Raw genomic sequence first — 13,503 nt, forward strand, 5'->3', positions numbered from 1 at the left:
TATATATATATATAATAAAAATGACTACGCCTATTCAGTGCAAGTGAAATTTGCAATCCAGGCTCACTGTGAAAATGTACCTTTATATAAATTTCTGGAGGGTGCCAAATATGTCCCAAGAGGTAAATTTTTTGCAGCTTTTTTTCCACCAGAGGCCGCTTTGTATGCTTTTTCAGATCTCAGAGTGCCATTCCCGTCTGTTCTTCTTGCGTAAATCCACCGCTGTCGACTGACTGAATGACCGATCGACTGACCCACCCTCCTCCTTCCCTAAATCCAACCGATAGTGTTTTTAAAAGCACGAATTGACCCCCCCACCCAATTTCCTAAACCCAAACGATAGTGTTTTCAAAAGCACTGATTGACCAGCCCACCTACTTCCCTAAACCCAACCGACAGTGTTTTGAAAAGCAATCCAGAAAAAGCAAAGCCCTTGTGGCAGCCTGATATTTACCACATTTTCAGATTTTACAAAATTTTCCCCTTGTTATTTACTTCTTTATTTTACTCTTTGGCTTTTGCTTTTGTTTTCTCTGCAGGATTCAAACCCTGTCGTTGTGGTCAACTCCTCTCTGCGTCTCAAGTCCGCCAACGTACATGGCGAGCCAATGGCCAAACTTGTCCATACAGAGGTTTACGGTCAGCTGGTAAGCGCGTCATATCACCCTCTAGCATTAGTTTTAAAGGCGAAATACAGCCGAAATACGTTCCTCTGGCTACATAATTTGTGATCTCCAGAATGTATATAGGGGTACATTTTCAGAATGAGCCTATGTTGAAAAGTTGTGAAGTTTTAATAAACAAATACACTTTAAAAATGTTGTTCCCCACCCCCTCCTCAATATTCAGTTTCAGTCAAAAGTACATTACCATACTGAAATAAAAACAACTTCCAGTTCATACAGGCTTTAGGTTACATCACTAAAAGCCAAACCATTTTCCTAATGTCGTCCAAAGTTGGCACAAACAAACCTGAAAGCTAGCCAGCTTAACCGTCCGCATGGTATAGACCCCTGGGCCGTGTTTGTGTAAAATAAAAGGCGCTGTGTGATGTTGGTTGTGCTTGTGTGTGTGATGGTGCCTGCGGAGGGTAGAGCTCTGGGGCTTTACGCTGGAGACGTGCCAGGCTTTATCTGCCTTTTCAGTTAAACACACACACCAGCGTCGAGTCTTTTGCTTGTGTTTTGTATTCTCCTCTTATCTTTGTTTTACTGTGCTTAGCCCTTTGAAGTCATGCCACATAGCACACACTGGCTCTCTCCAGACCCATTCACAGTCACATCAGCCAGTGAACAGTAGAGACCACCGTCACCGACACTCAGCTAGGAGACTTGGAGCGGCAATATATTTCCAATATCCTCAGATATATCCTATTCAAACAAAGGCAAGATGATTCCAGAAGAATTATGTTTGGTTGAAGTCTCATGTCTTCTCAATGCTAATGAGTATTTGTGTATAACGTGTGTATAAATTAATGTTTATTTCTTATGATTTTTAGGTCACACTTTATATTAGGTGGTCTTAACTACTATGTACTTGAATCATAAAATAAATACAATGTACTTACTGTGTTACAAATGTACTGCAGAACACTTCTTGCGCTCTTGAAGTGGGATGCGGGTAGGGTTATTGACAGGTTTGGTGGTATGGGTAGGTGTAAGGGTGGGTTAAGGTGTAAGGCAGGGGTTCTCAAACTCGGTCCTGGAGGGCAGGTGTCCTGCAAAGTTTAGTTCCAAACAAGCGGTAACCTCCCGCTTTCCCTCGGGAAGCCAATACAGAAGTAACTAAAACTGCAATTCATCAAAATTACTCTAGTCCTGGCCGCTCCTGGCTCCATAATAGAGCAAATTTCAATTGAGCCCACTGTTAAAATGGCTAACTTTACAGCAGAAAAAAAGGTGTTTACAGCCTGGTACGAAAAAAGATTTTGGTTCATACAGCTAATATTACCCTTCATGACAACTGTGAGGGGGGTGTATTTTTTTATTACTCATCCGTTTCTTTTATATTAAGTTATATTGAGTTTGCATAATTAAGGGCGTGGCCACTTGAGTTACAGCTAGGTCTCGCTGGTCGCCGTCACATCACCTCAGCTGAATCCTGCAGATTAGCCACTGATTTCCGCATATTCATCGTATTTCTGTGTTGTTTTATGTGGCTTAACACAGTCAACTGCCTTTTGGACATGTTTCCTACAATTATCAGATAAATTGTGCTCACAAACCATTCACGTGGCCTCCGTTTCCCATGTGAGTAAAGTTATATACTTATATACCATCTCTATACATGTATTTGTTTTACTTAAGATCATTTATCGTTTATATTTATATTTCGAGCTGTAATGCACTCTAGAATCTGTCAGATTGATCAGCTGTAGGCTCTAGAACAGTCATCTTAAGTGTTATGATACAGTGTTATGATGGATTTCATCAATAGTCCTGCATTTAGACTATATCGGAAGTGTTTGGAAGTAATTCGAGTTTTCCTCCTGTTGAAAAACGTCATAAGAACAATGTTTAGTGGCTCAATGTATTACTACAGTATTTTTAAAAGTCTAAACACTTTATTGATATAGTGTACAGCCAAACACATGTGGTCAGAACACAAATAAGTCGCAGGTGATAAAGTATTAAGCGTTCTACCAAAGTAAAGTGTGTCTGAGCCAGGTCCAAGCAAAATGCCAGCAGGTGTCTGTAGCTCCGCTTACTCTCCGCCTCTTTGCACTTGTTTGGTATCCCGCAGTGAGTGCGATGACGAGTGAAAATGGCGACGGTTGGCCTCGCCTACTTGTGGCTTCTTTTGCGCTCTTCAGAAACCTATGGGTGACGTCACGGACACTACATCTATATTTTTTACAGTCTATGGTTCCAATCCTAATCAGACACCAGACACACCTGGGCTAGCTAATCAAGCTCTTACTAGGCTTCCTAGAAACATCCTAGCAGGTGTGTTGAGGTAAGTTGAAGCTAAAATCTGCAGGACACCGGCCCTCCAGGACCAAGTTTGAGAACCCCTGCTGTAAGGGATGGTCAATAGTGTAATTATAAATGTAATTACAGAAATCAATTACAATGTAGTTACATGCAGTTATGTAATCAATCATAAGTACACAATACACAATAATTATGTCTCACCAGTGATCGTAACTCCATAGATTGCTGGAATTCACACACTATCGCTTTTGGACTACAAATCTGCCATTCTTGGACTACATTTTTTAAACATGCACTCCGCTCACACACACGTTTCCTAATTCTTACTGATTACAAACGCACCACCGGAGGATTGTCAAGGACTGATTACACACAGCATTTAAACAGCACATACACTCATTCCAATTGCGAGTCTTGTTTACGTAGATGACATTACAACACGTTTACCTTGTCTCGTTTTCCTTTGTTTTTGACCCTCGCCTAGTTTGTCTTTTAGTCCTTGTCTGCAGTCTGCCTTCCGACCTCGCGCCTGTTATTGTACTACGATTCTGGATTGCCTTCACAAATCTGTTTGCACCCGTGTTGACCATTGCTTGCCTGTCATCCTTAATAATAAACCTGCATGTGTATGTGTGCGAATGAGTGTGAATGGGTTTTCCAGATATGGGTTGCGGCTGGAAGGGCATTCGCTGCGTAAAACAGATGCTGGATAAGTTGGCGGTTAATTTTGCTGTGGCGAACCCAGATTAATAAAGGGACTAAACCCAAAAGAAAATGAATGAATGAATAACTATGGCATTTGCCTCAATTAACTCTTAATTTGCTGCCTATTAATAGTTATTGAATAGCTAGTAGTAATTAGGTAGGATTAGGGATGTATCATGCAGAATATGTGCACTCTTAAAAGCGCTGAGTTATTTATTTAACCCAATGGTTGAGTTAAAAATTTTTTGGGTTATTTTTAACATTTATTAGGTTATTTATATAATAACTCAACCAGTTGGGTTAAAAAAATAGTTCAATGATCAACTGATACAACTGACACAGAACAGTTGTATGTTAACAAGTGTGTGTAATGTTGTTTATTTAAGCTTAAACGCAATAATATGGCTGTTATTTTTTTTTATCAAACATGTTTAGCTTTCTCTTTTTAAATCCATTTCACTTACACTCTTCAATACGAACGCTTTATAACCAGTCTTTAATAAACAGATAAAAATGGTTTCTCTACCGTCCGTGCTCATCTCTACAGTTGTTGTTATTGGGAAATCATTCTCACCTTTAGGACCCAGTGGAGACTCCATTCATTTCCCGTCCACTCTCGGTGAAGGTATGTTGCTTTTTTATTTATAAAAAAAAACACACATTCTTTTGCAAGGAATGTATATTGTTTACTATATTTGGTCTATTTTAGTATATAAATAATTATACAGACACACAAATATACTACTTTTTATTTAGGAAGTTGAAGAAGTGGAGAATCAGAGCATTAAAGTTGTTACTATTATTCACTGCTAGAGGGCACTGACTTGATCTCAACGTTTCTTTTTTTTTTTTTGGTCATGAAAAAGTCATCCTGGACGAGAGCATAGGCTTGTTACCATCGTTTATCAGAAGAGGATTCGTTATCCATTTCAAGGTACGTGATTACTAACTATTAAGAGTTAAATGTTATTATTACTGCTTGTGTGTACTTTATAAAAGGGCCTGAATATTGCATTGCATTACTTAATTAAATACTTAAATGCTAATACTTAAAAACTAATAAACAGCCAACATTTAAATAATAGTGGGATAATAAGCTACTATTTATTAGTGAGAATTGCTACTTACACTAAAGTGTCACCAGAACACAACCACTAGGTTAACAATATTTGTGTATTAAATAGCTATTAAATCAGATTTGCGTATGATAAACAATCAAGTCAACTCACCGGCGGGTCCAGGTCCTCAGCATGTACAGCGGTCACTATGGTCCCCTTGACAGCGTTGGGTGCCACCATTCCCCGGTACAGCGTTTGACTGAACACTGGTGGGAAGTCGTTCATGTCCTGCTCAGACACAGAACATCAAACTGTGATTAGTGCCTGCACTCCTGCTCTTTTCGACTGCCTTTACTCTTTTGCAACTGTCAGACTGTGTGCTAGCTCAGGTCCCATTAGCTGGCTCCCAACACTAAAACACTAAGCAAAAATGGCATTTATTCAATAGTAGATCATGCAGTACATTAAGGATACGTCACAGTGCTTGGTGCCTGGGGACTTTTTGGTGGGCGAAAAAGTCGGGTGAGACATAATTATAACTGCTCAGAGAATGCTAAAGCCAGAGGAAAAGGTTACTAAAGAGAATAAGGAGAAATTTCTGATGAGGAGGTGCTAACATGCCGCAATAGCACAGGACTGAAGCCCCAAAAAATAAAATAATTGAATATATGTTTATATTTTACTTATAAACAATTATTATTCATAATAAAACCTGCAATTTGCCCTAAGAAGCTCTTGATTGATTTCAACCACACTAAAAGTATGTTAAAAACATTTGAGGGGAAAACTACTCAGCAGGCATAAGACGTCAACATGACGTCAGATTGACGTTGTACCTCAAGTCATTGGAATGTTGCATTTTGTTAAGAAATGAAAACGTCAGGCCGACATTAATATTCAACGTTCAACCAAAAAACAACCACTAGGACGTCTATCAGACGTTGGATTTTGGCTGGTAATGACGTCATTACCTAAATCTAACCTTATATTAACATCTTATGACATTCTGGGCTTTATTTTGACGATCCATGCACAAAGTGCAGGGCACACACGCATTAAGGGCGTGTCAGAATCCACTTTTGCTAATTTAAGGACGGAAAAAAATCACTTGAATGTTTTGTGTATGTGAATTGGGTAAGCTTAATTGTCTGTAGCATACGTGTGTGAATAAGAGTGTATGGGTGTTCCCCAGTGATGGGTTACAGCTAAAAGGGCATCCGCTCCATAAAACATATGGTTTCCTCTGGGTGCTCCGGTGTCCCCCACAGTCCAAAGACTTGCGGTACAGGTGAATTGGGTAGGCTAAATTGTGTGTGGATGTTTCCCAGAGATGGGCTGCGGATAAAACCATGCGGGATAAGTTGGCGGTTCATTCCGCTGTGGTGACCCCGGATTAATACAGGAACTAAGCCAAAAAGAAAATGAATGAATGTTTGTTTCATGCTTTCTAATTAGTGATTAAAATAATGCTGGAATCTTCATTTAAAAGTCACAATATTACCGAAAAGGCAGATGGAGACTATGCAGAGGAAATTTACTTTTTCCCCCTCCACAAAGTATATATAAAAGGTACAGAAAGAGTGAAAGTGTAGCAGGCTCCCATGAATGCTGATGACACAGGTGATTCTGGGAAATGCAAGAAACGCAGTGTGACCTAATATATATCGAATACAGCAGCCATCCCGAGTCCAAGGAGAGGCCAGAGGGTTCAGGTATCCAAATTACACCCCCCTCCCACCACCACCACCCCTTATGTCCTTCCCAAGAGAATACGCTTATTCAAGGATGTCCTTGAGTCTTGAGTACCGACTAATAAAACTTTGCTATTGCTCACATCCCCAAAATAAAAGGTCCCGGGAAAGGCACTTGGAGTGAAATTGGTATTTTTCCCGGCTCTTATTGTCCAATCCAGCACATCTCTGTATGTCTTCTCTTTCCCTAGATGAAAAGTAAAACCTGTCAAGTCTTAAAGTAAATCTGCAAAGCGTACCAAGTTCATGACGGCGCTCTTGGGACCGTTTTCTCCATCAGGACTGTGCCTTGGGGGCTTCTATCCCATCATAATCACTCTGATATCCTGAGCTTCCATGCATCAGGTAGCACACATTTATTTCCGCCGCTCACTTCTGCTTTTTCATTTTCCACAGCAACTAATTATCAATTAGCCACACCGTGCACAGAAGGAAAATTAATAAATAAACCCAACACAGAAACAATTAGGGCTTCTTGTGAAGACGTAATAAGCCGTGTGTTTCCTTGCATGAAAATGCTTGCGCTTAAACTCTTTTTCTTTGAAGCTGAACCAGATCCACAAAAAAAAAAAAGAAAGCTGCGGGTGCTTTGCTAACAGAAATAAACAACAACAAAAAAAATAACAATAACGTAATGCCAAGAAATATTAAACGTCTTACATTGCCCTAGTCGAATGTTAGCTCTAGTTAGCTCTTTTGTCAAATGGCACAGAAGAATAAATGCTTCATTTGAACATGGGAAGCAATGTTGTATGTTCAATTGCTAACCAATAAAAAGAAATACATAAATACACTCAAAGAAAATGACATTTGTGGATTTGTTCAAACAACCTAGTAAAATTGAGTTGAAACAACGCATTTCTTGAGTTTTTTGGGAGAGACAACTTAATTGCTTTATGTTCAATCTACTCAAATTACTAAAAATTATTAAGTTAACGTAAGTCCTTCATGTTGACTCAAGGCAAATCAGTTATGTGGAACTTAGCATTTTTTACAGTGTACCTACACTACCTGACAAAAGTCTTGTCATTGATCCCAGTTGTAAGAACAACAAATAACTTGACTTCTAGTTGATCATTTGGAAAAGTAGCAGAAGGCAATTTTTTTTCAGATTATCTGTTGAAATGCATCCCAATCATCACAAATACTGCAGAAGACCTACTGAAACCCGCAGGGACCCAAGAGTCTCACAGAAATCAGTCACAGCAGGATGAACCGCCAACTTTTCCTGCATATGTTTTACACAGTAGATGCTCTTCCAGCTGCAACCTATTACTGGGAAACATCCATACACACTCATTCACACACATAAACTACTGACAATTTTAGCTTATCCAATTCACCTATAGTTCATGTCTTTGGACCAGAGCATCCGGAGGAGAAACATCCAAACTCCCAACAGAAATGCCGACTGACCTAGACAAGGCTTGAACCAGCGACCTTCTTGCTGTGAGGTGATTGTGCTACCCACTGTGAGGACCAATTTATATTTAAATCTTTCGTACATAAAATGTATTTAAATAATGCTTACACCGCACCAATCATGTGAGAGTATGTGATAGGCCAAAGACAGAAAATAATTAAAGACAAATAACCCATATCCAAGCATAAAGATGTCTGTTTTCCAAAACTTTGTGGGTTTTTCTGTTTTTCCAAAACTTTTCCAGGCCTGGAAAATGCCATGTCAAAATTTCATGACTTTTCCAGGTTTTTCGTGACTGTATGAACCCTGAATATTACGCAGTGATGTAGTTACCTAGCTGGGGACTATTATCAAGCACTGTATAATGTCATTGCGACAGTGAATTTTAAAACCCATATTAAAAAATATGATTACTTTCAAAGAAGTCCAGCTAAAAGATTCAATCTAAGAAATGACATGCTTTTTTCCAGCCAAATGACAGCAGCATCTCACTGAAAAATGGTCATGGTGACCTAAATACTGCAATGATCTCTGCAGCATTTTCAGTGACAGCTAATTGACATTCCTCCAACTTAATCTTCAGAGACCTTTCAAATCAGCTGGTTACACAACAGAGGTATTATGGGTGTAAAGACCAATTCAGACTTAACATATCTTTAGCTGTCAGAGTGCGCAAGGTTTAGAAGTGTCCACTGAAAAAAAATCACAATATGCCAATAGTTGTCCCGGAAAAGACTGGAAAAGACCAGTATGGATCTCCTTGTCATTTCCAAAAACCATCGTCAGCCAACTAAGGCTGAAAGTTCCATCATTACAAACATAGTTCAGCAAGTTGATGTTTTCCTAAATCTATCGTTCCAATGGACAATTACAAAGGCCCAATACCAATTCTACCCCTTAGCCCTTCACCTTACCTCTACCCCTCATTTTCTGTATTCACGTGAAGGGGTAGGGGTGCATAGGGCTAAGGGGAAGGGGTAGATAACCGTATTTAAGAGAGGTTTATACTGTTTGAAATAATTAAATCAAAATAAATCAATTAAATTAACGATTAAAATTAAGTTGTTGTTTCGGGAAACACCCCAGGTTAGTGCTCAGGGCATTACAAAGAAAACAGCTCACTGAAAAGTCTGGATTTAAAAGAATTTGGTGCAAATAAATTAGTCAAAGAGCTAGACATAATTAAGACTTGAGTCTTACCAATACAGTGACAGTAACAGAAGCCAACCCTGGGGGCATTTTGCCGCTTCCTCCATCTAGAGCCTCCACCACAAAGGTTTGCGTTGTTGCGTTCGGTAAGAGTTTCTCGAAATCCAGCGACCGAAGCACCTTCAGCTCTCCGGTGAGAGAGTTCACCGCAAACAGCTCTCTGGCCTCTTTGGTCCTGATGCGGTATGTGACATTGGCATCAAGATCGGGGTCCAGTGCCTGTGTGAGACAATCATCGGATGAGTAATCCTACTCTCAGTGTTAATTAAACTCTTAAACATCATCTGAATACAGCAAATAATCAGGTTACATTAATGACTGGAACCAATCGTGCGGTGACCCTGAAGCGATGAGTAAATTAGAAAGATTCCTCACCTGCAGTCTCGCAAATTAACCATCACTGCAAATTGAACAACATCCTGAGAGGACACGGACCTTTAGATATTTCTGTGAGGTACAAGTGTAGCTTCTGAGGACAAAACTAGGTTTGGTGGGTTGCAAAAATAAAATGCAAGGTTGTTGTAGCCTAACGTTGGGTCAAAAAGTGTCATTTAACCTAAGTGTAAGATCGTCCTGGTAGATTGCAAAAAGATGAGGAATTTAGCTCAGCTTTGCATAAATCATTAAACCGGATTGAAGCATTAACATCTCACTCAAAAAAGTGAAAAAAAGTGATAATAACAAAGAACTATACCACTGGTTTGAGATTATTAAGGAAATCCTAGCAACAGAAGAACTTAAATACATGTTGAAAATGAAAATCAGTGCGTTCAGAAAGAGGAAAAATATATATGGGTATAGTCAGGGCTTTACATTAATACCTGCCAACCCGCCAAACACCCACAGGTAGATTTTAGCTGTGGCGTGTTAGACAGCCACTTCGACTAGCCATTTTGGCTGGTTGGAAATCGTTTTTAAATTGTAGTTTTCCTAAAAACAGGGTTCGACAATAAAGATGGCCCAACATTCGTGCAAATGCGACCCTACAATCGAGAAGCAGCATGACTGACGAAATTATGTTCGTGCAGGCAAAAGAAAGCTGGTTGAATACTAAATGAGAGGATAATCACTCGTGCCAACAGCTGATGTGATGCTCCCGACTGTTTAAAACACGTGTGCGCTCCCGTTTTCTTGCTTGTAACAACTGTGCCTGGAAACGCAACTGGTGTGATCGGCTCTCTTTCAAATAGACTGGACAAAAAGTTATGCTCATGCACGCACAGTCCTGCGGCTTTCAAGAGCTCCAAATTGGTCTTTTTGTAAGCAGCACCTTTTGCTTTCGAACAGGATATAGGATATTAACTTCACATTTATGTGTAGTTAACTAGTGTCAAGTTTTTTTTTTTTTTTTTTTTACAAATGTTTTGTTAAATAAAAAGTATAGTATACAGCTATAGTTATCATGTGTTGACACATTATTTAAAATTTGTGGCAAAGAAATACATATTTATTTATATTTGTTGTGGTCAGAGATAAATTTGGTAAATCCTTTGAAATCCATGTGAAATAAAAACTTATTGTGATACAAAACTATGAAAGCATGACCCATGTGCTCATGCTCACTGAGCAAGCTCATACACAACATACACAAAAATGAATTAGGAGGCAAGTGGACATTCCACAAAATCTAAATAAAGTAATTTAAGCGAAAAGAGTAATACATGACATGTATTTTGAAATAATTTTAGCATGTCAAACTCATATTTATGCATGATAAATATATTTTCCCAACAAAAAATTTGCGGCTAGTGAAAATGGCGAGTGGCTAGTAATGTTGGAAAACTACTAGCCACACTGGCTGGTGATCAAAAAAGTTCATGTTAAGCCTTGGGTATAATCTAATATAGTGGAGAACGGTTTAAATATGACACGCACGTATATAACACCTCTGTTGTAATCACCAGCTGTGTTTTGTGATAACATATATGATATGAAGATATAATAAGTCTGTTATAGCGGAGTTTGGAATATAATTTAAATATGACATGCAGTTGTACAATATCACATTTTTTTATTGTTGTTGTGATTTTTCTTCTTCTTTTCTTTTTTTATTTGCATTATTAAAATTTTATATAAAACTAAATCAAAAGTTATAAATAATAAAAATTTTAAAAAAGCCCAACATTGGGTTTGTCCCTATTTCACCCAACATTGAACAAGCCAGCATTTTTTAGAGTGTGGGCCATACAAACAGCAGCAAAAACAATGCTACAGTAAATGGGGATGACAAAATACAACTATAAATCCAACTGAAGGTCACTGGGGGAAAAGTGCCCGTGGAAACATTTTTGGAAATTGCTTCTTAAGTGTCAGGAAGTGGCACTAAAAGCGCATCTGGTTTTATCTACCTGCATATTGTGGCACTCTGCCAATGAACGATCCAGTGAGTGGAGCTAAACATCAGCAGAGTGTCCCAACCTGCTTCTGGAGACTCACTGTCTTTCAGAGTTTACCTCCTACCTAAATTACAAACACTTCAGGTTATCAAGGTCCTCAGACTCATCGGAGGTTTCCCAATTCAGAGGCTGTATTTGAGATTGCCCCTATACCCTTAAATTGCGCACTTTTAAAAGAAGCAGTCATTTGTAGTGATGTCTGAAATCATAGTTGACTTTCTGAAGAGCGCTCAGAAAACTACCAAGTCACAACAGAAGAATACACTCTTAAGAATTGAGATGTGCTGTAATCTTCCTATTGCTCACATGACATTCACATATTTTAAAGGGGACCTATTATGCAAAAATCACTTTTAAAGAGGGTTTAAACACAGTTTTGTGACAACTGTCTGTGAATATAACTAGCTTCTTATAGAAAACATTTATTAATTTTATTTATTTATAATCACACTACATTAAAACAGTCTGGAGAAACAGTTTGACTGACATGGTTCCGTTGTACGTGTCATCAGAGGGGAAAGCCCAGCCCATTAGTGACAATCTCTTCCTCATTAGCATAGGTTTTCAGTCTTGTTTTTGAATCTGCCACTATGCTTTGGTATTGGTAGCTCCACCCTCTTTTGAAAAAGAACCCAATCTCATTGGAATTTAAAGCGACAGTCACCAAAATGGCACAATAAGGATTAACGCCTAAAAGGGGCAGTTTTAAAGAGCTATAAAACATTATTTCTGTGGTATTTTTAGATGAAACGTCATATACACACACCACGGACATCAGACTTATTTTAAATCTTCTGAAAAGAAGCATAATAAGCCCCTTTTAACTTTTGGCATCTAAATTTTCTATATCAAAAGTTGACGGAGCCGAGATAAAGATCCCATAATGCAATTCATAACTAAACATAAATATATTCTGTTCAAAAATAAAGAACAAAAATCCCTGTAAAATACAGAACCTGCTTATTATTGGGTTTTTATTTACACTTTATGTCATATAACCAGCGATCGTTCGCCAGAGATCGCTGGTTCTCACACGAACACCATGGACTACACTTCCGCCTTTTCATGGACTACATAAGCATACATGCTCTCCGGTCACACTCACGCCTGCTCATTCATCTAGACTGATTACACTCGCATCAGCTGAGCCTTGTCAGAGACAATGAGAAAACCACTCTTTGACCCATCCAGTTTGCCGAGTCTTGTTAGCTGTTTCAGTGACATTACAACGCGTTTCTCCCTGTCTTGTTTCTCCGTGTTAGACCCTAGCCTTGTTTACCTTTGTTCTCCTGTTTAGCCGCCTGCCTTTAGACCTATTGTCTGTTTATACGACTACGATTCTGGACTGCCTGAATATATCCGTTTGCACCCGTTTGATCATTGCTTGCCTGACGCTGAATAAACCTACATTGTGGATCTTACCTCCAGTTGTCTCTGTCACTCCTCCCGTCGTTACACTTTAATTATTGTTAATTTCAGCTGGACTTTAATAAATATACATTATGTGTAGTTGATTTTCTTTAGTTAAAAAAAATAAAAATAAGGTAGAGAAAATAAGCATATTTTGATGTAATCAGTAAAAGTATAAAAAAAATCTCTCACGTATCAAAGATCAAACATCAAAGCCTGCATATGTGCAGTTAATTCTATAATATGTTGTTGTAAATTTATCTGTGATTTTGTCTAGAAAAAAATTACACCAGCGCCAATATAAGTTTGATAACTTTACTTTCTTTACTTTTGCTTCTTTGTGGAAACACTTCTGGTACTGTGCTGAACGACTTTCAATATACTGTAAAATCTGGATCTCAAAGCAAATCCGGTTGAGAGCTACTGGTGTAACATAGGCATGAGATGCTGTTATTGTATGTGTGTGTGTGTGTGTGTGGCTCCCATGGCCAATTATCAGAGTGAAAACACAGGCAAAGGTAGAACAGAATAGAAAATCATTAACACTTGTATAACCTGCTATCAGAAACTAACAAGTATCCCATTTAAAAAACAACAACATATGCTGTGTTTTGAGTG

The 13,503-nt window shown here is 38.6% G+C and overlaps 1 protein-coding gene and 1 long non-coding RNA gene across 50 annotated transcripts in view; both read right to left on the reverse strand.

Moving 5' to 3' along the window:
• The window catches only part of pcdh15b (protocadherin-related 15b), a 506,664-nt gene that overhangs the window by 117,307 nt on the left and 375,854 nt on the right, over positions 1–13,503 (reverse strand). For all 49 annotated transcript variants that reach the window (XR_012387602.1, XR_012387597.1, XR_012387592.1 and 46 more), the window contains 2 exon segments: positions 9,071–9,298; positions 4,868–4,984 (listed from right to left, as the gene is read on the reverse strand). Coding sequence is in view for 22 of the 49 variants with exons in the window: in XM_073917607.1 (XP_073773708.1) it covers positions 4,868–4,984; positions 9,071–9,298 (345 nt within the window). In the remaining 27 variants the exon portion in view is untranslated.
• On the reverse strand, positions 11,134–12,774 carry LOC141376712 (uncharacterized). The gene is made up of 3 exons (XR_012387708.1): positions 12,651–12,774; positions 12,236–12,582; positions 11,134–12,057 (listed from the first exon to the last, which is right to left on the reverse strand). It is a non-coding gene; the product is annotated as an uncharacterized lncRNA (long non-coding RNA).

Source organism: Danio rerio, chromosome 12 (genome assembly GCF_049306965.1).
Source record: "Danio rerio strain Tuebingen ecotype United States chromosome 12, GRCz12tu, whole genome shotgun sequence".
Classification (NCBI taxonomy): Eukaryota; Metazoa; Chordata; class Actinopteri; order Cypriniformes; family Danionidae; genus Danio; species Danio rerio.